The following is a 26,317-nucleotide window of genomic DNA, read 5'->3' on the forward strand; positions in this document are numbered from 1 at the left end:
TAAAACTAAATCAATTGTAGAAGGATTTCGACTGGAAGAAAAACAAGTTGGTCCATTAGGATATTGAATAGTATAATATCCCGCAGAACAATCTTCAAATAAAATTTTACCATTGGAATTGCTTTGAGCATGGAATAATATGAACGGTGTTTGGCATCGAAGTCACCAATTACGAAGAATTTTGATTTGTTGCGAGTCAGAATTTGAAGATCAGCTTTCAACAAATTCTTTTGCTGCCCATTGCATTGAAAAGGCAAGTAGGCTGCAATGAAGGAAAATTGTCCAAAATTTGTTTCAACAGAAACTCCCAAGGTTTCAAAAACTTTGGTTTCAAACGAAGAAAATAATTTATGTTTGATACGTCTATTAATGACGATGGCGACCCCACCACAGGCGCTGTCAAGACGATCATTTCTGTAGATAAAATAGTTTGGATCTCTTTTAATGGAGAGTCCTGGTTTTAAATACGTTTCAGTTATAATAGCAATATGCACATTATGAACTGTTAGGAAGTTGAATAATTCATCTTCCTTACCCTTTAGAGAGCGGGCATTCCAATTTAGAACTTTCACACAATTATTTAGATCCATTAAAACGGAGTCCGATAACAATTTTTTGTGTGTACTTTATACCAACCTGAACAGCTTCTGGTATGGTATTTGCTTTGAACATTGCATCATTCATGTGATGCAATTGTTCAGTTAAAAAATCAAAATCGGAAGCAGTCATGCTACCTGAATCGGCAACATGACCATTATTTTCCGTTGGGACATGGGTATAAACCTCATTTTGAGAAGAGAAATTTTGTCTACCAGCAGCGATGTTTGCATACGTAGGTACATTCGAAAAATTGGGATTTACTGAAGTGCTTGCTACCCGTTGACGAGCGGCAAAATTTGTTTGTGAATTGTGGTGGGTACGAATTGCTCGACCGGTGACTGGTTTCGAAATTTGAGCGTTTGAAAAATTTCTACCCGCCGACTCTGGGATCCGATTGGAATTTCCCGTCATCAATTTTGCACGGAAACTTTTTTGCGTGAAGGGCATTCCCAGAAATTGGATTTATGATTGCCCCCACAATTTGCACATTTAAATTTATTGGAATCTTCTCTCACAGGACATGCGTCTTTGGCGTGAGAGGTTCCACCACAAATCATGCATTTAGCATCCATGTGACAATGTTTGGTTCCATGACCCCACTTTTGGCACTTACGGCACTGGGTGGGGTTTTGGAAATTTCCCCCAGGCCTGCGGAAATGTTCCCATGTAACACGGACATGGGACGGAATACATGCCTTTTCCAAACTTTTCATATTATTTAGTTCACTTTTGTTAAAATGAACTAAATAAAATTCTTGAGAAATGCCCCTCTGGCAAGTACCAGAGTAGGATTTCTTTTTCATCTTAATTACTTGGACTGGTGAAAATCCAAGTAATTGAGAAATTTCAATTTTAATCTCATCCAGTGATTTATCATCACTGGGGAGACCTTTCAAGACGACTTTGAACAATCGCTCAGTTTTGTCGTCGTATGTGAAGAATTTATGACGCTTCTCAGTTAAATACTGAAGAAGACGTTTGCGATCGTCAAAGGATCCCGGCAAAACGCGGCAGTCACCCTTCCTAGCAATCTGAAATGAAACCTTGATCCCCTGAAGGTTACTCAAAATCTCATTCCGGAAGCCAGAAAACTCGGCAACAGATACCACAATTGGCGGAATCCTTTGCTTTTTCGCATGAATCGAATCACCTGGGCTAGAGGTATATTCGATTTGCTCAATTTCATCATTGATTAAATCGAACTGATTGCTCAGTTCGATTGGAGAAGAATTATTTCCGATATTAGAGTTAGAAGGAATATCTGAATTCTCCAGCTTCCTTCTATTTTTTCCGCGCTTTGGCAGGACGATCTTGAATCCTTGTTTCTTAGAAGGAAGTGGAGAATTCAAAGACTCCCCCTTCCTCTTGTTTTTATTAATACTCATTGCTGAGCGTGGAGACGTGACCTTCTAATAGGTTTTTTCCCAGAACGATGTCCCTGCAAGATTACCACCGCTTGTCGGAATTTTACTTCCGCAAACGGGTCCAACGTAAAACGAAGGCACGGGTCCTTGCAAAGATTGTAACGGGATCAGTGGGTACAAATAGCGCTAAGAAGCACCGTTGAAATTAAAATAGCTTCGGGTAGTATTAAAAACTTCCTTCCGCAAAGAGAGAAAGAACCGCACAGCACGAAAGCACGATGCGGTCTGAATCATTTTTCTTAGTTTTTCGATTTGTGCTATTAGGAAAGTTGGCTTATTTGGCAAACCAATTTAGCAAAATAATTAAATCTCTACTGTGAAATCATTTCCAGTTTTTTGTCCAGTATAACTAATTTTTATTTTGGAATCAATGAGCATCCATGTGACAATGGTTTGGTTCCAGGAATTTTTGGCAGATTTTTTTAGATTATTTAAGGAAAAAAAAATCTTGAGGAGTTCTCAAATGAATTTTTGGAGGAGTTTTTGAAGAAACTCCTGGATGGTTTTGTGCAGGAATTTCCAAATGAATTTTCGAAGGCATTTATAAAAGAGAGCCTGAAAATAATTCCCGTTAGAACTGCTAAAAGAGTTTTTGTGTGTATTTCTAAATGACTTCCCAAAAGAATGCCTAAAGGGATTTCCAGAGGAGTCCACAAAGGAATTTTTGAAGGAATGTCCGGAGAAATACTCAAAGGAATTAATGAAGAAAATCCTAATAGAATCTCATAGGAAATGCCTACTGGTATTTATAAAATAATTCCTAGATTTCTCCAGGAATTTCTTTGGAGATTCGTCAGAATTCCTCGGAAATTGCCTCAAGGAGTTCCATAAAAACTCGTCCAGAAACGAATTCCAGAAAGTCTTTCGGGTATTCCTTGGAATTTCCCTCAGGAATTATTTCGGAATTTCCTCCACGCGATCCTTCAGAAATTTGTTTAGGAAAACCCTTTGGAAAATCGTTAAGGTATTCTTCTGATAATTCATCTCAAAAATCTTTTGGAATTCATTGCAAAGTTCTAAGGCGAAATTTCTTTTAAAAATACTGAAAATTTTCCTGAAGGAATATCTGAAGAAATCCCTGAAGGTTTTGACGTAGGACTTACGTCTTTCTTTACTATACTGGGTGTCATTTAGATTTTTGGAAATCGAGAGCGTTACGCTGGAAGGAAAGATTTTGAACGTTTCTAGCGCCTTTATCTTCCGATGGATTTTTATGATTTATATATCAATCGACTCGCACAATCTCCAGCAATTTGCCTATTTCATTGAAACTTGAGATTATTAACGATAAGCTATTAAAAATTTCAATTCTTGTCAAATCCAGTAAAAATTTCATATGTAACAAATCCCTTGCATTCCTAACACGGACATCAGAATGCGGTATGTCACGAGCCTTCGGGTCTATCGGAATATTTTCTTTGTGTATAAAAGAAGCAGTGTCTGCCGTGTGCGAGTCATTATAATTTGTGACAGCAGCGAGTACTGACGTACTTTTTTCGTTCGGTCGTTCGCTGTGCTTGCCTATACAGCATGCAGTCGCCAGCGATAGAACTGCCGGTGGGTCTGTGAATATGCATGAAAGAAGTGGGCGCATTTTTTTTTTGTCATTCTGTGCTTGATGATGGTCGGATGCAGTGGTGTCGGTTGCGATGGATGCAAGCGCCCATCGTATCGCTCGGAGTTCACGTCTAGAGGCCGATGATGGCTGAGGCAGCGAGGGCATCGGTGGTGGATGAAGAAAAATAAATTTAGAGAGATTTGGTCTGCTCATCCAGGTGATTGGTTTCATGATCCACATGATCCCGGGATGGGTTCGAGTCATGTCATATGACTGATCATATGTTAAGTTGTGCTTTGTACTAAACGACACGTACATTAAAACATGGTTATACTATAACAGTTCTGATTCCCCAGCAAACAAAATCAACTACACTGATGAAAATAAAAACTTGATTAAAATAATTACTTTCATTTGTTTGCAGAAGGCATTAGCAATTAAAGATGCGCAATCAGCAATAGTGTTAATATCCATTTTAGATTAGAAAATTTTGCTGTATTACTTGTAAATGTTTTAAAAAAGTTCGCAAAAAATAATTTCCAAAAAAAATATTTAAATAGACTTTATCTTATTTTTTGTTTTGCATTTCCTGAGAAATTGTATTATTAATCTTGACGTAGACTACTGACTAAACTACATTTTCTTGAGTAAATAAGGGCTTAATAGTTAGAAACAAATCATTTCTAATTATGTACTTAATTATTAGTTTTATTTCCAAAAGTTTTGAATAAACAAATTGATAATAATTCTACACAGCATAATCAAACATCATAGATCCAAAAGTTAGAAGTTAAATGTAAATACGTTACGTTTATACAAGTCCTACATCTACTCGCGGTTATGTTGAAAACATTACCCATTGCTCGTTTTTTCAAAATAAAGCCTGAAGAAACTTCCGACAGTTTTAGATTTCTCTGACAAATCCTTTGGACATTCCGTCAAGAATTCGTTCAGAAATTCGGATATACCTTCTGAAAATCCTTCGCAAATTCCTTTGAAATATCTACGTAAAATGTTTTAAAAATTCCTCCAAAAAATCACTAAAAGCTCCTCCAGAAATTTATTTACGGATTACTTCGGAAATTTCTAAGCTTTTTATAAGGAAATTTGCTTAGGATTTTCTCTGAAAATTATTTCACGAGTTATACCAAGTGCATAACATGCAGACATAGGCAGGCTGATAAAATACGGCAGTTTACAGTGGGCTGGACATGCAGTGCGTATACCGGAAGAGAGACCAGCATAAGTCATTTTTAGCAGAGAACCTGGAAGAGGACGTCAGCTCCGGGGTAATGTGGAAGATGCGCGTGCGGGCAGCGTGCAGGAAGACTGGCGACTGGTGGCTCAATAATGAGTGACCTGGAATAGGAAATTACATTCGATTTTTCTCCGGACAACACAACAAAAACTCTTTGAAAATTTATTTGAAAGTTCCTTCCAAAATTGCTTTAGGTATGCATTCGGAAATTCTGTTAGGAATTTCTTTGAAAATGTCTGTGAAAATATCTTCGAATTTTTTTTAAAGGTTCCCACTTATTCTTCCGGAAGTTCCTCCAAAAATTTTGCTGGAAATGCCATCATAAACTCTTTTTGACATTACTTCAGGAATTCCCTCCGAAAGTCCTTTAAAATTTCTTTTAGGAATTCATTCTTTAATGATCACCCAAATAGATTCCTGCAGGAATATTTTATTGTTTTACTAAAGGAATTTCCAAGGGAATTCCCCAAAGAGAACCTGAATGGATTTTAGGAAGAACATTTATGTGAATTTTGACGAGCTCTGTGGTCTAGTGGCTACCGTTTCTGCCTTATGAGCAGGATGTTGTATGTTCAATTCCAGGCTCGCCCTTTCCTACTTTGTATTTCTATCTTAGTTCTTTCTGTGTTTCACGTTCTATCAAAACGATTCCTACTGTTATAACCTTCCACACAATCCCAAAACCTCCCGTGGCACCTATGAGAGGTCGTAGAATTATCTGCATCTTTCTTAGGAATGTGTCCAACTAACCATCCTTCCCCTTCCTCAGCATTCGCAAGGACGTGGCAGGGCAGATCTCGACTATTGGAGAGAAGCATTGCTTCCATCTAAGTATCTAAGAGATAGTGATTAGTTCCAAATGATTATCTGTGGTAACGGATGAAAGTGATGCTACTCTCATATACAATAATCTTGGATTGTACCACCTACGAATTTGTGCGAATTGCTCAATGCTAATGCTAATGCTAACGTTTATGTGAATTTCTGCAGAATTCTCATAGGATTTTACGAAGGAATTCCCGACGTAATTTTCTAAGAAATGCCTCTAGTAATTCAAAAAAAAAAATCCTACAAAAATTCCTTCAGGAACTTCACCAAGAACTTTTTTGGCATATTTTACCAAATGTCAGGAAAAACATTTAATGTGGATGGCCATCGTGCCCCAGTGCCCCAGCATGCCGGGACCAGTATACCGTAATCAGCAGGATCTCACTGGTATTAATCCTGATGTGCCTATTGGCGCTCGTGATGGGCTTGTGCACTTTGAGCGGCACACGTTCGCTTTCCAGTCTGCATAAAATCGTACATGGTTTAATACAAAATGCTAAATTGGAGACTATATACATACATGTTGTATGGAGAAGTACCTCTATCGCCTCCACTTCGGCATGCATGCATGCACGAACGCGACACCATTTACGTTCATGTGTTGACTGGATTTGATAGGGCCTGCTCATAGACACATGCAGGGAGGTCATCAAGCCTTTGGATATAGTCCTTCCTGCCCCTTAAACATTGCCCAATTGTGTATGTAACTCAAAAAATAGTAGTTCGAGTTTTTCTAAAATTTAGATATATTGAGAAGTTAAATGACTGAAATGTATAAAAATCCTTTCGAAAAAAAGTTATTAACAAATTAGTTCTATGACACCGAAATCTAATTTTTAATACTGCTCAGGAGTCACGAAAATTGAAACAGGATTTATTGTTAAAATTTGATTCATCAAAATCAGAGATTATAAAAATAGTGTTAATTTAAATAAAACTTTGAAATCAGATATTGATTAGTGTCACCGGCAATTGACTATTTTGAATGTGCTGTTTGAAGATCGGCAAACGTAGAATATTGTAATTTTAATCTACTGAAGTCTATTTTTATACGGGCGATTCCTACCGTGTGAACGTGTGCATCAAAACCGCGTGAGTCCAAAAATCCGCGTCTGAATCTGAATATTTTTTTCAATAATTGATTTTTTCATTCACGTCGGTTCACGCCGCCGCCGTCGCCGATAAAAGTCAACAGCTCGCCGTCGATGATATGACCGGCGCACAGGTCTATTCAGAATACTAGAAATCTGTCCTTTTCTTGCTAATTAACATTTTACTTTCTGGGCATTTCCTGCGCTTTTCCAAACAATAATAACAACCAAATGACTAAATCTTGTAAGAAAACTACACTTCCTACTCATAAATGGCTGCAGAAGCTATCGCAACCGAATAACTTTTCTGCCGCAACCATTGCTGACGGCCATCACCACTACCTACGCTATTATTGTTATTAATTTTTTCATCGATTTGAAGAAAATTCACTTGAATCAACTCTTTTCTGTTATGCAACGTACACACCAGTCAAGCAGTTCGACGAACATTGACTCCACCCCCAAGAAAACGCTTCGGTTGCTGCTTTGTTTGAACGTGTGTGAAGTTGTTCGAACAACCATTTGACAGTTGGCGGCTCGGTTGGAAAAAATTAAAACGGTTTGATTTTGGTTTGAGTTGTCGGGGGCGGAGTCAAGGTTCGCCGAACATGTTTGAGCATTTGTAGTGAAGTTGTACAAACCCCCATATATTTTTTGATGGTTGGTGCTCAAGTTGGCGCTTCGGTCGTTCGTGTGTGATATTGTTGGTCGAATAAATTGATTGTTCGTGTCGGTGTTGATAAAAATTGATGAATGTTTGAATAAACGGGAGGTGGAGTCAATGTTAGTCGAACTGCTTGACCGTGTGTACGTTCCATTATGCAACGTACACACCAGTCAAGCAGTTTGACGAACATTGACTCCGCCCCCAAGAAAACGCTTCGGTTGCTGCTCTGTTTGAACGTGTGTAAAGTTGTTCGAACAACCATTTGACAGTTGGCGGCTCGGTTGGAAAAAATTAAAACGGTTTGATTTTGGTTTGAGTTTTCGGGGGTGGAGTCAAGGTTCGCCGAACATGTTTAAGTATTTGTAGTTTTTTGATAGTTGGTGCTCAAGTTGGCGCTTCGGTTGTCGTGTGTGATATTGTTGGTTGGTCGAATAAATTGATTGTTCGTGCCGTTGTTGGTAAAACTTGATGGATGTTTGAATAAACGAGAGGTGGAGTCAATGTTGGTCAAACTGCTTGACCGTGTGTACGTTCCATTAAATATGGTGGTCTCGACAAGAAACGATATACGCTTTTTATTGGTTGGGTAAAATTAAAAATACTCCATTGGCTAAACTACACCATTTTGTTGGTTGGGGAAAATGTTGGTATATGCGGAAACACACCTAACCCTTATAAACAAATAACATTTATGTGGAATCTCCTATAGCAAGTGGTTATTTACGCACACTTAAAATTTATTTGTAAATTTCTTTAGATTAATGCCAATAAAAATGTGTGGAATTTAAGTAGTACAGAAGTCGGGTATCTTGTTGCTTGTAGCCATCTTTGATATTAACTAACGCTTTTGCATGTTTGTTGTGTCCTTATCAAATGATTTCTTTAATAGCTAGACAAATTAGAAGAAGGAAATAAAAATTATTGTTTAAAATTCTCTATCAAGTACTGTTGTTGACATAGAAGAAACAACTCTTTGGATGTCATTAGGTAGTAACGAAAAACATTAATGTTTGCTCAGAAAATGTCAGTTCAGTGTCTGGAAACAGTTCTTATCAAAAAAAAATTATACCAGCGGCCAAATGGCGAGGGAAGAAAGCTGTACTGCGAGTAAAATAGTCATAACCATTTATCGAAATGCAACTATGCTATCAATGGCATTTATTTATCATTCCTAGTATTATCAGTACTTCACGTTTAATTTGCCAACTATTGATGACAAAATCACCATCACCAAACCAATCATTGCTGGCGCTGTACCGCCTAACTGACCCGTACCGGAACATACCATAACCGTAGCGTTACGCCATTCAGAACGTGCACAAAACCGAGCAGAAGCAAATGTGCACCCCATGCCGTACACAACTCCACCATGTTCGGGATCACTGAGGTTCACCTGGATTCTGAAACATTTAAACTCGCTGTAATTACCCACCGGGAGACCCGGATTGAATTTATGCAGGCTGGAATGCAGCTCATTAACGTCCGCTGTCGTACACTGGACGGTTCGACTGCGGTTTCTACAATGTTCCCAACTTACAGCACTGTCACACTCAGTACAGTTGAAAGCATTATTCGGGACAGTTGTAATATCCGTATCGGATGAACTCTCCGTCACTGTAGAGTGTAGTATCGTACTTGTTCCTAATACTGTAGTATGCGTACCCGCGGATGCTGACATGTCTGTTGGAGCTGGTGTCATTTGCGCCGTTGTTGTCCAGTCCACGATACATGGAGTTTCAGTTGTTGAAACTGTTGTCGATGTCGTAGACGTCGTTGGCAATGGTGAACTTTGTGTAGTTGTCGTTGTCGCCAATGGCGCTGTCGTTGTTGTCAGATCGACGGTAGTCGTTGTTGTCGTTGTTGACGGTTCAATGGTAGTCGTCGATGATGGATTGACGGTAGTTGTTGTTGTCGCTAACACCGTTGTTGTCGTTGACGGAATGACGACAGTTGTCGTAGACGGATCAACAGTTGTCGTTGTTGTCGTTAATACCGTTGTCGTTGTAGACAAATCAATGGCTGTTGTCGTTGGTGGATCAACGGTAGTCGTCGTCGCTAAAAGCGCATCCCACGTGGCGTTTCGTTCACACATTCCGTCCGAACAAACAGCACAATTGGTGGCCCTGGCGCCGTTAGCATTCCATCCTTCACAAAACACCAAACTTTCATAGGTACAAGCTCTGATGAACACATTCACAGTGGAAACGTCTATTTCCAGCTCCAACAGGAAGCAACGAAACTGACGAACGCTGGTGTCGCTTGATAGGGTTTCACTCAATGTTGGATTGTACTGCGAAAGGAAATTATGGGTCGCATCCACGAGATCCTCAGAGCACACATTGGACCTTGCTGCCGCGTCGCATGCAGTCCAATTGAACCGATTGACGCACAAATCACATTGCTGGTTTGCATCATAGCCTGTGTTGTTTTCAATCGTTTCACAAAGCACAAAGCAAAGCACAAAAGATTAAAATTAGAGATTTACGAAAAAGTGAAACTAATAAACTTACCCTGCACAAATATGTAAAAGACAATCAAGGAATGATAAAGCTTCATTTTATTTTAATGTTTCCAATGAATAAGTCTATCGAAAGTATGTCCAATCGATATGAACGAGTGCATCGAAGTGAGTGGAGAAACTGTGATAGATATTATCTACTGCAACAAAAAGTGGATGAAACAACTACGCGAAGTGCATTAATCATAGTTTTTCAAACAATAACACGTGGATTTATAAGAAACCAAATATTTGATTCAAGCGTATCTTTCGATTGTTTGATAAGAAGGTTATTTATAGAGTTACACCCAGGAGTCACAATTATGATATTGACGCATGTTGAGTTGATTGTCAGATTGCCCGTTAATTTAAGTGAAAGTCTCCAGTGATAATTATAACCTAACATAGACCTAAAACTGGTTATGTACGCCAGAGGTAATCCCATTTAAAACAGACATTCTTCATAGAAAACGTCATTGCCAGTGTTTACAGCATTGGTAGTGTTTGTCAGCATTTCAAAGGTATATTTTGTTTCTACATCTTCAAATACATCCCTTTTACTTTCTTAGCACAAACAACACTAAGCTTATCTCTGTCTCTGCATGTAACCATGTTCTTCATCTTGGCAGAGCTTATGCATATGCTCCTGGGTTTTGCAGATGAAGTCATGCTCCTCAGGAAACGATCGCAGAATAGTGGTGGAGACTTTTGTCTCACTGAAGATTGAGATGGTGAGAGAGGAGCCAGTTTGAAGTATATTGTCACGGATAGACATAGAAATAAGAGGATGTACAGAAGATGATTGGAGGCGTTCAAGAAATAGTTCACCTTGGAATGCTTGTGAGATGGGATAATGATCCCTAGTAACACTTATGTATAATGGTTTCATAGCACACCTGAAGAGTAGATCGCTATCTTCAAAAACATTATAAAACCATAATTATTACTTGGGTACAAAAACCAGTTTATATAGCTTACCAGCTTACTGCTCATAAAAGTATGAATAACCCACACAAATATGGAATCAATCAAATGTGAGACAGTTGTGCTTATAGCAACAATATAGCTTCCGTAACATGCAACCGGAAATGGAATTTGCTCTGTATAACTCCATCCAATAGCCTATTTCGGACATGGAGCGTGGTAATTATAAGAAGCTTTTCAAGCAAAATGTGCTGCGAGCAATATTCGGTAAGGTTATTGTACATGGTTTGTACCCTTCAAAATGATGAGACGGCTATGGGACAAATAGTCGAAGGTCAAAAGGTCGAAAGACAAAAGGTCGAATGTCATAAGGCGGAAAGGACATAAGGTCGAAGGGTCAAAAGGTCGAAGGGACAAAAGGTCGAAATAAAAAAACTGCGTCAAAAGGTCGAAAGGTGCTTCGTTCTTCTTTTTTCTCTCTTCTACCTTCTATTTTCTTTCTTCTTTATTTTTCCTTTCTCGTTCTTCCTTCTTAATTCATATGTTTCCTTCCTTCCATTATCCTTGCTTCTTTCTTATTTCTTGCTTTTTCTTCCTTCTTTCTTCCATTTTCTCTTTCATTTTTTCTAACTTCTTTCTTCCTTCTTTCTTCTATTTTTTCCATTTTCCTTATTCTTTCTTCCTTCTTTCCACCTTCTTCCATCCTTAATTCTTTCCTCTGTCTTTCTTACGCCTTTCTTCCTTCTTTTTTCATACTTTCTTCCTTATTTCTTCTTTTTTCCCTTTTTCTTCTTGTTTCTTTTCTTTCTTGTTTCCTGGTTTTCTTCCTTCTTGCTGTTCTCTTTCTTCCTTTTTTCCTTCATTCTTCTCTCTTTCTTCTTTCTTTCTACCTTCTTTCTTTCTTACTTCTTGTTTCCTGTTTCTCTTCCTTCTTACTTTCTTCCGTATTTCTTCCTTCTTCCTCCTTCCTTTTTTTCCTTCCTTCTTTCTTCTTCCTTCCATTCTTTCTTCCTTTCTTTCTTCTTTTTCCTTATTTCTTTCTTCTTTGTTCTTTAATTCCTCTATCTATCTTTCTTCCTTCCCTGTAACTTGCTTCTTCTTTCTATCTTTGTTTTTTTTCCTTGTGTCTTCTTCCTTCTTTCTTTTTTCTCCCTTCTTTCTTCTTTATTTCATTTATTTTTTTCTTCCCTGTTGCTTACTTCTTCTTTCTATCTTTGTTTTTGTTTCCTTGTGTCTTCTCTCCTTCCCAAGTAACATTTTGAGTTATATCATACTCTATTAGCAGTTTTGGAGAGCAAATTTTCAAGACTAGCAATAAAACTTAAATCTACATGAACAGCTCTTGATGACCGTTACAAGATTATGTTATGACCAAGTTGACCACTCTTGAGATCGTCTTCAAAGCAAGTTAAAGGTTATTCATAAGAGTTCCATAAAACCGCTGGCAAAAAAGGGAATTTCTCTTCCGTGTAACTTTTTGTTATTGTTTTGTAGAAAAAGGATAATCGTAGAAATGGAAAATGAATGAAAAAAAAACATCATCACGAACATGTTTATTTATTGGAAATTGGATGCCCAGAATTCATTCGCGTGCTTGCAAATTTTTCTGCGCGTTCGAATTTCTGGTGAAAACAGGTAAGAAAATCAGTTTGTTCAAGTGCGCCTTCGTAATACTGTGATTTACGGCCAATTGATTAGCGTAAATAATAAACCGATATCCTGCTTTTTTTCTGGCGGCATTCCGATTTGCAAGGAAACATTTCTCGTGCTTCAAATTTTGGAAATCATCTTGAAATGCAGCGATTATTACTAATGACAATGGATTTTGCAAAAGATTTACGCCGATATAAAATTATTTTTTTCTACCAGCATGGCTGCTACTGCACTGTGGGCAATTTTGACGGCCAAAATAACATTTTGCATAACTTTCAAATACAATAAGTATTTTGCTGAAAGTTGCTGCAATCGGTTCCTTACGATCAGTTTATCTTCATGATGGTTCTATATTCAACTTGGACTTGCTTTTCAGCTTTGTGGTCAATTAGCACGTTATGCAAATTTCATATTATTGATATGCAAATTTCATATATCGAATCGTGGTCATTGCACCATTCGTTGTGTATTCGTACTTATACCATTTTTATTTGCCGGAAGTAAAAGAATATAGTTTGCTTGATTTTTATTATCTGTTTCATTTTCAGAAGTGGAATTTGACCAATAAACATCAAAATCTTAAATACGTGAATGCCCAGTTGGGAGAATGTATGTGTTTATTGTTTTCTTTGTTTGAAATATTTGGGGAACATGGAACAGAAACATCTGTTTTTAGCCATTCGATTGACCATAGTTCACGAGGTTCAAAATAAACATTGTGTTCTTGTACAATACCATTATAAACCTAATTAAAACTACCAAGTTTTATTTAGGTTATTATGCGTAAGACAAGTCTTTGATCAATATATTCGACCGTCTAAGACGAATTAAGTACTGTCCATTTTATTCCACCAGTTAATTTCCCCCAATATATTCGGCTTTATGATAGTTTTCAAAATTGGTTTGATTTGAGTCCTCAAGATTATCATCAGGCCCCAAATAAGCTCATAAAGCATTTGACATTTGTGGTTTTATTGAACGTTTTATTACGATTTTGAAGATAGATACAAGTCTTCCTATAAGACTAATCTCGCGGCATTGAGCAAAGCAGCGATAAAACCGTTAAAAACTTAAATAAATCTATGAAGCCTTGAAATTGTTACTTGGGCTTCTTCTTTCTTGATGTTTTCTTCATTTTGTCCAATCTCCTTCTACTTCATTCATTCTTCTGCTTTCTTTCTAATTTCTTTCGTTTTTCCTCCATCATTTCTTTTTTCTTTCTCCCTTTTTTCTTCTTTCTTTCCACCTTATTTCTTCCTTATTTGTTTTCTTTCTTTTGTTTTTCTTCCATCCCCTTTCCTTCATTCTTCCTATTTTTTTCCTTCTTTCTTCTTTTTCCCTTCCTGTTTCCGCTTTTCTTCTTTCCTTCCTCTTTCTTTCTTCTTTCCTTCTTCCTTGTTCCTTCCTGTTTTTTCTGCCTTTTTTATCTTTCTTCTTCCTTTTTGCCTTCTTTACTTCCCTCTTCCTTTTTTCTTCTTTCTTCTTTCTTTCTTCCTTATTTTTTCCTTCTTCCTTTCTCCTCTCTTTCTTACTTCCATCTTTCTTTTTTCTATCTTTCTTTCTTCTGTTTTCTTTTTTCCTTCTTTCTTATTTTTTCTTTCTTTATTATTCCTTATTTCTTCCATCTTTATTCTCTTTTCCTTCCATGTTACTTGCTTCTTCCTTCTTTCTTCTTTTTAACTTCCTTGTGTCTTCTCTTCTTTTTCCCTTCTTTTTTCCTTCTTTCTTCCATCTTCCTTCTTTCTTTCTGGTTCATATTTGTACTTCTGTTCTTCTTTCATCCTTTCTTTTTCTTACTGTATATTTTTCCTTCATCCTTCTTTCTACTCTTTCACTTGTCATCTTTATCTCATTTCCTATTTCTCCCTTCCTTACTTCTAACATCACACTTCTCACATGTCACTTTTTATTTCTCATTTCTTCCTTTATACTTCTCACTTCTCATTTCTCACTTATCAATTCTCACTTCCCACTTCTCACTTTCCACTTCTCATTTATCTATGCTCTTTACCGCCTTCTCACTTCTTACTTTTCATTACTCATTTCTTGTGTTTTTGTCTTTTCGACCTTTTGTCCTTCCACCTTTTGACCTTCGACCTTTTGACACAGACTCGATGAGACACTGTATCTAGAGGCAAATATGAACCCTTTAAAATATGGCAGACTGACAATGGGCTGGTCTCATAGTGCAAATGTCGGAAGAAAGAAATGTGAATACAACATTCAGTAGAGAACCGTATTTGGGCTGGAAAAAGATGATAATTACTAAACAAAAATGAAAATAACGCAAAAAAATATAAAACATAGTTTAGGAAGGCTTGACTTACAGAAATTGATATTTTTCAAAAATTTAGATCTATTTCAACCCAAGTAACAATTTCTATGCTTTTAGGTTTTAGTAATTTTTTAACGAGGTTTTATTAGTGATGTATAAGTTCATGTTTGATTAATGAGGTATTACTAAGTAGAAAATAATGAAAAATGTCAAGTTATCTTCAAAACCATTTGAAGTCATTTTCATAACAATCCACAATGGGGAAATCCGATTTCAAAGGTGGAAAAAATTAATAATTTTCTTCACGAACAACTTACAGATGAGATCAAGAGCTTATTCGAAAGGGATTTTTGCAAAGAATTCAGTGAGTGCTGTTTCATGGACGAGGAACACTTCTGTATGTAGTTATTGAGCTCGTTTTGCCCTAATGCCCCATATATTGCGAGTTTCCAAACTATTTGTCATTTTATCTTTAAGACATTGGTCTAAAATTGTGTTTATCTCTTCACTGTGGATCCACAGAAGGGCACTAAATATATTTTGTTGGTAAAAGTTGGAAATTTAAGGGATTTTGGGGTCAAATAAGCATCAAAGTGCATTTTATGCGCAATTTTCATGTATTCTGTAAAAATAGTAATATTTACAGATAAGTGTTGATATTATTGTCTCAATGTGTTGTACAGATATTGACAAATGTTTGCCGAACAAAAATTAATGAAATAAATCGTTTCACAAATGTTTTATTTGGTTATTTATTGAGTAAAAAACGATTTTTTAAAACTTTTGAATAGCACCGATGCCAAACATTTCCAAACCATACCCGATAGCACAACTAGACAAGAATAGTCATATGTTATGAGTTTTGATGTGATCATAGATAGGAGGTGATGGGAGATACTCTTTTTTCATACCTTTTGCCCAAATTCCCCTATGAAACAATATAGCACAATGATTCTGAGCAAGGAAATGATGTAGTAATGTTAATTTAATTGATATTTTCCAATGATATAATGAAAATAACAAATAATCATATATTTCATTAAAATATTGAATTATAGGGGATTTAGGGGTCATACAGCTCATTTAATGTAACTTTTTATACAAAATAGGATAACTTTTCTCACGAGCGACTCACAGATAAGGTTAAGGGCTTATTCGAAAGAGAATTTTCCAAGAAATTCAGTGAGAGATGTTTTATAGACACGAGACACTTCTGTATGTAGTTATTGAGCTGGTTTTGCCCCAATGTCCCATACATCAAAACTTTTCATATTTTGGTACTTTTATCTTTCAAAAATTACACTGAAATTCTGTTTTCCTCTTCATTGTAGATCCATACATAGCACTATACATATTTTGTTGGAAAAGTGGGAAATTTAAAGAATTTTGGGGTCAAATAATCATCAAACTTAAGGTTTAATTAAAAACTTGTAAGCATTGATGTAGCTCTACATATGGTCAATTTTGGCGAAATCTATTGATTATTCAGATATTTACAGATATTAGTTGATATTATTGTCATAACTTTTTTTTACCAAAAATTGATACCATAAAAAAACAAATATCCATATATTACATTAAAAATGGATTTTTAAGGCATTTTGGGACAAATAAGTGAAAAAATTCATTATTTATGTATTATTTTATGGTTCTGAGCCCTGAACCCTTGGATTTTTTTTGTTTTCAATGCGATCTACGAATATTTGTTATTTTTATAGTATCATTGACAAAATATAATTGAATCAATATTACTCCATCATTTCTTAACCCAGAATCATTGAGCTATATTATTTCATAAGGGGAATTTGGGTGAAAGGTCTTGAGAAAAGAATATTTTCTATCTATTCCTATCTATTACCACATCGACTAATATATTTACTCTTATCTAGTTGTGCAAACGGGTATGGTTTGCGAATGGCACTTTTCAGAAGCATTTAAAAAATCGGGTTTTACCCATTAAATCACAAAACAAAACACTTGCGAAATGATTTACTTCATTAGTAATTGTTTCGCAAACATTTATCAATGTCTGTAGAATATTTTGGGGAATAATAATATTTTTATTAATTTTTACAGAATACATGAAAAATTCACGTATTACTTATTTGACCCCCAAATCCCTTTAATTTCCAACTTTTACCAACAAAGCATGTATAGTGCTTTTCTATGGATCTATAATGAAGAGGAGAACACATCTTTAGTACAATACTTGGAAGATAAAAGCACGAAAATATGATAAACTGTGATGTATGGGACATTGGGGCAAACCAAGCTTAATAACTACATACAGAAGTGTCTCACGTCTATAAAACATCTCTCACTGAATTTCTTGGAAAATTCTCTTTCGAATAAGCCCTTAACCTTATCTGGCAGAGATAAGCTCGTGAGAAAAGTTATCCTATTTTGTATAAAAAGTTACATTAAATGAGCTGTATGACCCCTAAATCCCCTATAATTCAATATTTTTTATGAATTATATGATTATTTGTTATTTTCATTATATCATTGGAAAGTATCAACTAAATTAACATTACTACATCATTTCCTTGCTCAGAATCATTGAGCTATATTATTTCATAGGGGAATTTGGGCAAAAAGGTAAGAAAAAAGAGTATCTCCCATCACCTCCTATCTATGATCACACCAAGACTCATAATATATGACTATTCTTGTCTAGTTGTGCTATCGGGTATGGTTTGGAAATGTTTGGCATCGGTGCTATTCAAAAGTTTTAAAAAATCGTTTTTTACTCAATAAATAACCAAATAAAACATTTGTGAAACGATTTATTTCATTAATTTTTGTTCGGCAAACATTTGTTAATATCTGTTCAACACTTTGAGGTAATAATATCAACACTTATCTGTAAATATTACTATTTTTTACAGAATACATGAAAATTGCGCATAAAATGCACTTTGATGCTTATTTGACCCCAAAATCCCTTAAATTTCCAACTTTTACCAACAAAATATATTTAGTGCCCTTCTGTGGATCCACAGTGAAGAGATAAACACAATTTTAGACCAATGTCTTAAAGATAAAATGACAAATAGTTTGGAAACTCGCAATATATGGGGCATTAGAGCAAAACGAGCTCAATAACAACATACAGAAGTGTTCCTCGTCCATGAAACAGCACTCACTGAATTCTTTGCAAAATTCCCTTTCGAATAAGCTCTTGATCTCATCTGTAAGTTGTTCGTGAATAAAGTTATTAATTTTTTCCACCTTTGAAATCGGATTTCCCCATTGTGCAATCTCTTGAATAAGTTTTTTGTCAAATTAAATCATCGAAATATGTTTTGTAATTGACCCTCTAAGCGTTCAATAAAACCTATGTTATAACCTCGTTAAAAATATCGTCAAGTCTCCTTTCGCTTGTCGTAACACATCTGTAATAAAACTATGAAATCTGAAAGAATCCTGTTTTAAAACAATCTTACTTATGTTTTGAATAATAGCGGATATTATAATACCTTCTAAGGACATTATGAAAAAAACATCTTGCGGGCAAAGTGTCAATATGTCTGATAAGTGGGAAAAAAATCAAAAACAGTGGTCATTTCAAGCGTAAAATTACAAAAATTATTTGAAAATATTGAATACTTCCACGGATAGCGTGTACGCAGTCGGAGAAAAACGTAAAAGCATATTGCAACATGTGAACGAGCCAATATTGTCTCCAGTAAAAACGAAGTTATACACAGGTTTCATGCCAAGTTCAGCTGAAACATCTGAAACAATTTCCATGGAACCTGAAATACAATGGCCACCGTCTTCCAAAAGTGATAAATATCAAAACGAACAACTTTACACCGAATTACAAGCATGGGATGTGTCCTTCAATATTGAACAAAACGCACTCAAGGAGTTATTTGTCATACTTGACAAACGGCTGCCCAATGTTTTCCCGAAAGATCCTCGAACGTTTTTGAAGAGCGACCGGAATGTTGAACTTCAAATAATGGATGAAGGTGAATACTGACATAATGGATGGAGACAATGCCTTGAACAAGCTTTTCCGTATATTCGTCAGTTTACAACAATTTCATTAAAGTTCAATATTGACGGCCTTCCCGTTTACAAAAGCTCAAAAGATGAGCTTTGGCCCCTTCTCTTTAACATCCCAGAAGTCCCAGAGCTATTCAGGAAAAAGCAAATCCAGTGATATTAACATATTCTTAGAACCCTTCGTGAATGAAATGGAAGACTTAATGAAGAATAGAATAAGAATCAATGAACAAACCTTTACGATCTCTATACGGTGTTTCATTTGCGATTCCCCCGCCAGAGCTTTCGTCAAAGGTATTTAAAAACGCTTGTCATTAATTTTAGCTTAGCTTAGCTTAGACTGACTGTACATATCAATGGTTGCTACTCCGTGATTGATCAGAACTGGTGCAAATTGCACTACGATCCAAGTGAATAGTGGTTGGGATTTACCAAATATTCTCGAAGTGCACGTTTCAGCAGCTCGCAATGTTGATAAATAACGGCGCCGGCTAAGTCCTTTGAGTCAGTTGGGAAAGGAAGGGAAAGTTTGTGTGTGGTTATTGTTGCTACTATTGGCCGAGAATACCTCTGCATCTCCACAATTACCACGGGAAGGAAGTTGTTAGTTGGGAGGGGTAATCAGTTACATATATCGGAATTTACCATGGAAAGTGATGTGACCTATGCAACTTCTAAACTACAGCATTAGCATTCTCTTAATTTGTTCAATTGTTCATCCTTCGCGAGAATAAACAATCAATCGCTCAAAGTAAGCGATTGTTCATTTGAATTTCAGATTAGGCGCCGTAAGGAAAGTAAAAAAAGAAACGGGATTAAAATTGAAAATAAAGTAATATTCACGGCTGTTGAACCACATTTATCGGAAAGCTAATGTCAATCAGCAACCCTTATTTTATCTCTATTTTGAGGTTAAATAAGAATGTTCAACCAGACATATTTTGTTAATTTACGTTTATTTTGCATTACTTCCATGCGCGTGTGTGTGTCGCTTGCCGTGACCAGTATACCGTAATGAGAATCTGATTGGTATTAATCCTGATGTGCCGGTTGAAAAAAAAGATGTGTAGTACTACTAGGGGAAGCAAGGGCACTATTTTCAGAAAAGTGAATATAGGTGCTTTCCGCTAAGAAGCAAAAGCGATAGCTATGTACATATTGGGTATGGTTGACACATTATTGTGTAATAAAGGACATGGATGTATGACAGCTGAAGAATGGAATAATTGGTTTGATCTCATCGAATTTGATCCGTGATGTAGTTCGTCGTCGGTATCATCAGCCATGAAACCGCTCCTACACCGACGAAGGGGAAATCTGCTGAGGGTCCGTTTCTCGATCTCTGTTTTGCCATCGTTCCTCAAAACATCCCAGACGGGTGGAAAAACACTTTCGAAATCTTGAGTTCACCATTCGAAACAGAAATTAACGCCCAGTTTCTGGTGGAGTGTGCAGTTTTTTCGATGGAGCTTGTAGTTTTAATTGATGGCTTTCACTTGACTTGTAGCACTGTTCTGTCCTGAAAACTTTGGATATCCAAAACCAATATTTTCACAAAACGATTTGCAAGGCACAAAAAAAAAATCTTCAAAACGCTTGTCATTAATTTTAGATATAAAGTCTACTTCTAATATTTTAATTTTTATTAGGTGTTGCCAATTTCAATTCGCAAAATGGATGCCAAAAATGCACTACTGTTGGGGAGTATTCATACATTTCGCATTGCAACTACTATCCTAGGTCGTGTGGCGAAAAACGGACTGATGCTGGTTTTCGAGACAAGAAGTATGAATCTCATCATAAGCAAGATTCGCCACTGCTACGATTGCCAATCAATATGATCGACGACTTCCCTGTGGGTGATTCACTACACTTGATCGACCTAGGAATCATGAAAAAGTGCTTGATCGGTTGGCGTGATGGGAAGTTCGGGAATTACAAAACGAAATGGTGTGCTAAAGATGTTTCTGAATTGTCTGTTCTGCTCCAACAGATAAAAATGCCAGCAGAAATGCATAGAGCAGTTCGGGGATTAGATTGTCTGGCACATTGGAAGGGATTAGAATACAGAACGTTTTTGCATTACATATCAATAGTTATTTTAAAGTCACATTTATCTTCTGAAGTTTATGAACATTTTTTATCATTATTCTGCGCAGTCACTATTTGTTCATCGAACGAGTATGCTCAATTACTTGACTTGGCACATACGTTACTATTGCATTACATTGAATATTACGGAGATATTTATGGCGAAGATTACATAACAAGCAATGTCCACAATCTTAGTCATTTGGTAGATGATTTGGGATTTTGTCTAACTTCAGTGCGTATCCTTTTGAAAGTAAATTGTATCAGATAAAAAACTTAATTCGATCAGGAAACCATCCGTTGTCACAGATAGCAAGAAGGGTTAATGAAATTTATGAATTTGCAGAACATGATTCGCCAAGAAAATCTTCAAATCCTGAATTAAAAAAGCCCATATTGAAAGAAAACGGTGATCAGAATAACGAAACTAACAATAAAGCTAGGAATAGCTAGCACATAGAATTGAATGGATATTGTCTTAGAAATGATAACACAAATAAGTGGTTTCTTACAAAAAGTAATGAAATTGTGGAAATGAAATATGCTGTCGACAATAATCAAACTGTTTCGATCTATGGCAGTCCATTGAAACATTAAAATTTGTTCTTTGAGACACCTATTAGATCCTCATTCTTGAATATTTATGTTGCCTCATTAAATAAGAATCCTGCTAAATTATATGACATTTCCAGCATAAAATGTAAGATGGTAGGCGTTCCTATGCCAAGAAGAGAGGTTTTTGTTTTTATTCCATTACTTCATTCGCTATGATACGAAATCAAAATTAACAATAATATGTTGTACTATTTTATTGTATCCAAATAAAAATTGTTTTCAACAATTCAATTATTTCAGTTTTATAATTGTACAGAATTAAAATGAAACACTTATATTTATTCGATAGAAGGTGAAACATTATTCGATGGGCCCTCACTTGATTCCAATATATTGTTAGGTTTTTTATCCTTATATTTAAGATTTTTGGGACGGTTACGGTGTTTCGAAGTCGTTGTTTTGGCCACCACTCTTTGCTTACTGTTTTTGATAATTCGCTTGAAAAAATTATCGCAGTCCATTTCCGAGAAATCTTTGTCTGCTAGCATAAACAGTTTCAAGAACAAAGCACGAAACCTCTTATAGATTTTTTTTGTTAAATATCTTGGCTGTGCATATGCACAGCATATGTTTCGAAATGGACAAATTGATATGAAATTTGCGAAAAAGAATCCACGTGTCTTGGAGGGACTCGAACCCTCAACCTCCTACTCTCTAGATAGGCGTGATAACCCCTACACAACAACACCACTTAAAGGTCACGTTTGCGGAAAAGCCATCAGAATCCGAGTACCAACCTCCACCGCGGTTAGCTCTCTTTTTTGCAAATTGAATATCTTTCGGATGCTTGATTTGCCCAATCTCCACATGTGCTTTACTGTTGTATATCCACAGCCAAGCGAGTGCACATTGTTTATTAAACGAGAGGATCGCACTTCATGCCCCCCAGTAACGGACTGGGCGGGACGGTATAGAATGCGAATTCAATCGCACTCTGCTGTGCCAAAGGCTTGCTTGGCTAAAGCATTTGATGAGTTTGATTGCCTTTACGTAAGCGGTCGCGTGTACTCAGACGACTAATGACGGTGAAAGACCGACACTTGATTACAATTTATTGCATATTATTCGGCAACTCGGCCGTACGAAAACCATTGAATTCACATTCTATACCGTCCCGCCCAGTCCGTTACTGGGGGGCATGGAGTGCGATCCTCTCGTTTAATAAACAATGTGCACTCGCTTGGCTGTGGATATACAACAGTAAAGCACATGTGGAGATTGGGCAAATCAAGCATCCGAAAGATATTCAATTTGCAAAAAGAGAGCTAACCGCGGTGGAGGTTGGTACTCGGATTCTGATGGCTTTTCCGCAAACGTGACCTTTAAGTGGTCTTGTTGTGTAGGGGTTATCACGCCTATCTAGAGAGTAGGAGGTTGAGGGTTCGAGTCCCTCCAAGACACGTGGATTCTTTTTCGCAAATTTCATATCAATTTGTCCATTTCGAAACATATGCTGTGCATATGCACAGCCAAGATATTTAACAAAAAAATGGTTTTCGTACGGCCGAGTTGCCGAATAATAGGCAATTAATTGTCTCTTATAGAATTTCAATCCTATTTTACCGGTGCCCACTGCAGTAGAAGGTTCGGCATTCGAGCTCAATTTTTCTCCGGAAGCTCTTGTGTTACCAGTCCAGGAACATTGCAGCAAGAACTGGCGTGTGATGAAATAGTCAGCGAGCTTATAGCAACAATCTAGTCCATTGGATTTGCCACTAGTACCACAAATGAAGTTCATACTGCGGATGTATTTCTGCACAGTATTGTCATCTTTGAGCGAAATCTCCAAGGTATCCAACTGCTCCAATGTATTAACCGGGTCGATACCTTCTTCCATAAACGCGATTGTCGATGTATGTTGGATCATTGTTCCTTCATTGATGGCTTGTGACATGGAGTCAACATGAGTAACCACTTTTGCCAGGGTCTGCATGATTTTCGATTGATTTTCAAGAATTTGCTTCTGATTCGCGATAATAGTTGCTGCCGAGTCATTTGATTCCAATGCACCGAGAGTCACACCTTCTTCTACTTGGCATTACATCCCCACACTGGGACAGAGCCGCCTCGCAGCTTAGTGTTCATTAAGCACTTCCACAGTTTTTAACTGCGAGGTTTCTTAGCCAGGTTACCATTTTTGCATTCGTATATCATGAGGCTAGCACGATGATACTTTTATGCCCAGGGAAGTCGAGACAATTTTCAATCCGAAAATTGCCTAGACCGGCACCGGGAATCGAACCCAGCCACCCTCAGCATGGTCTTGCTTTGTAGCCGCGCGTCTTACCGCACGGCTAAGGAGGGCCCCGAGAGTCACACCAGGGTCAACATAAATAATTTGAGGAACTGATGGTTGCTCGACTACAGTTTCCAACTGTACATTTTGCCCGATGTTAGGTTCAACAACCATCTAGAAATATAATTGATAATCAGAATAATTTACGATTGCATAACCTCAAATACATACCTCTTCTACTATATTTACCAACACAACTTGTTCTGAAACATTCGACGATGCCGGAATGCTTTTTTGTGATTGACTCTGCGAGCTGATTTCTGCGAGCATGTTGAATTGAAATCTCGTTTATCGAAATTAATAGCAAATTTGTTTGCACACGGACGACGAGCTTTTTTCGGTGAAAGTGACTTTGGAAAATGCTCTTCCATTTCTGTATCCGAGTTCCCTTCCATTTTTTCCATCTCGGCATAAGCTTCTGCTCGGGAAGAAAACTCCCGTTTCTTAATACAATTAAGCTTTTCCCAGTTGTTTCCAGGAACCGACTGCTCATCTAGTGATAACTTCGCTACTAGATGTTTTTTGGGCCAATGCAGGGTGCCATTAACTTCCCACTTGCTGGGAATTACACTCAAACCAGGGGACTGAAGAGTAGGCTAATACGCCTACCCACCATTCATTCAATATGGCGTACAATGTTTTTGTTTTAATTTCGTTTAATTCATGAAAACAAAACTTCGGAAGTATCGACAAGCTATTTTTCGACATAAAGAAGCCATACAAACACAAAAGGCTTGAAGTACCACAACTAATTGCAAGTTTTCGCCAGGAGAAGTTAATTGCCGATAATTAGCACTAACTGCGTACGAACCAATCACCCAAAATGAGCGCTGAATTCGGGTATACTACCCAGAAACTGGGTACCAAAAACAGAAGTACCAAAAACGATGTTGGGTAGAGTGCCATTGTACCGCGGATGACAGGCGTTTCACCCTCCTGACTCAAACACGCCTCTTCATCCTCGATGGTTTGTGCAATTGGCATTCTGGAAGTAGCCCTGCATTTTAATCAGGAGGGTGAAACGCCTGGAGAGAATAACCATTTTTTAAGTTCTAAGTGCCGAATACCGTAGCACCGATTTAAAAATGTTTAATCTTTCTTAATCAAATGGAATCCATTTTATTGGAATCATTTTCGGAACTGAACTGAAAGTAAACATGCCATTTTAGAAGTTTTAAAAAGAAATTCTTACAACTCTGATTTGAAAATTGATAATGTTAGCAGTCGGGGTGATTATAGGGAGTTCATATCAGTTCAAAATTCAACTATTCTTGTATTTATGTTAAATTAACCATTAAAAAATATTCCTGAAATGATTATAAAACTTCTATAAATGGTTTTACTGCGGCGCATGGCAAAATTCGAAGTTTTATGGGCCCTCGCAGGCCTTAGAGAGTTTTATTGTCGGTCTATTGCGGAATTGAAGATTTATAGGTTTTAAAATAAGTTTTAGAGATTAAGCAGTAACAACATTCTGTATACTATACTAAAACTAAACATGTTACTTGGGCAAGTTAGGTTTTCTACTCAAAAATGTCTACAAATGCGTACATCTTCAATTTTGAGGATTAATTACAATGATTGATCCATTGCTGGTTTATAAATTAACTTTTTTTGCGGTTTATTCGAGAAGAAAACAATAAATATTACTTTTTTCAAAAAATCACCGATGAAATATTTTAAAACACCCCGTACCTCATTTCTAATGACCTTGCATAACTTTCTGTGAAAAAAAATCAGAGGTACATGAACCTTCGATAATAATCCATTTTTTTACACCTATAAAAACATTCTTCATACCTACCGTATACTAACGGAACTATCAATTCTATACTTTCGCCTCTAATTCTATCATGAACATGTACGTCTAAGTTTGGAAGATGATATTAGCATTTCCATATCATTATCATTCCATATCATTTTTTTTGTATTTTTTTTGCACGAGAAAGGCACCAATACCGCTAGCTGGATTAATCAGGGTTTTTAATGCAAGGTTCGATAGTTGTTTGTTGTCCATTGAATTCGTTTGTAATCTTACGCTTTCGCATTGAAAGCCATTGAAAAAAAAAAGTTTTTCAAGCCACTAATGTCAATGTTTAGTATAACAGTCATGTTCGGGATTAATCACAATCAGACCAGATCAGATAAAACTAAGGCTAATAGTAGTCAGATTACGCCATTTATTATAATAATTATCGTGTGAATATGAGAAATAAAAATTAATGTAAGGAAATTGGCATCAAGTTACTCTTCATCATGATATTTATTATCATAAATGATGTAACCTGAATTGGCTTTGAACATGTGGACGAGCTGGGGTGCGAGCGGGTTGGAATCTTTCTCGACACCCTGGGCATAGTGTATCCATTATACTTGCCACACAAGATACACACTCATGCAATAGCGGGCATAGAAAAGCTTTCAATTAAGATATTTCGGGATTTTCTTGGCATGCAGTCTTAATTCCAGAGTTAAAACAGGGTTTTACTACAGTAGTAAAACCCTGTTTTAACTCTGGAATTAAGA

At 36.7% G+C, this 26,317-nt stretch overlaps 2 protein-coding genes across 2 annotated transcripts in view; one reads left to right on the plus strand and one right to left on the minus strand.

The window, feature by feature from the left end:
* Positions 1–26,317, plus strand: part of LOC134225299 (microtubule-associated protein futsch) — a 334,589-nt gene that overhangs the window by 255,684 nt on the left and 52,588 nt on the right. The window lies entirely within an intron of this gene.
* On the minus strand, positions 7,859–10,076 carry LOC134227884 (mucin-2-like). The gene is made up of 2 exons (XM_062709581.1): positions 9,937–10,076; positions 7,859–9,844 (listed from the first exon to the last, which is right to left on the minus strand). Exons 1-2 carry the CDS (start codon positions 9,980–9,982, stop codon positions 8,607–8,609), a joined length of 1,284 nt encoding a protein of 427 aa, XP_062565565.1. The 5' UTR covers positions 9,983–10,076; the 3' UTR covers positions 7,859–8,606.

This window comes from Armigeres subalbatus, chromosome 3 (genome assembly GCF_024139115.2).
Source record: "Armigeres subalbatus isolate Guangzhou_Male chromosome 3, GZ_Asu_2, whole genome shotgun sequence".
NCBI lineage: Eukaryota > Metazoa > Arthropoda > Insecta > Diptera > Culicidae > Armigeres > Armigeres subalbatus.

Coding starts and splice junctions, on each gene's coding strand:
- LOC134227884 (XM_062709581.1), bottom strand. CDS start 9,982: ATGAAGCTTTATCATTCCTTGATTGTCTTTTACATATTTGTGCAGG. Junction 9,845..9,936: donor CTTTTACATATTTGTGCAGG/GTAAGTTTATTA, acceptor AAAACAACACAG/GCTATGATGCAAACCAGCAA.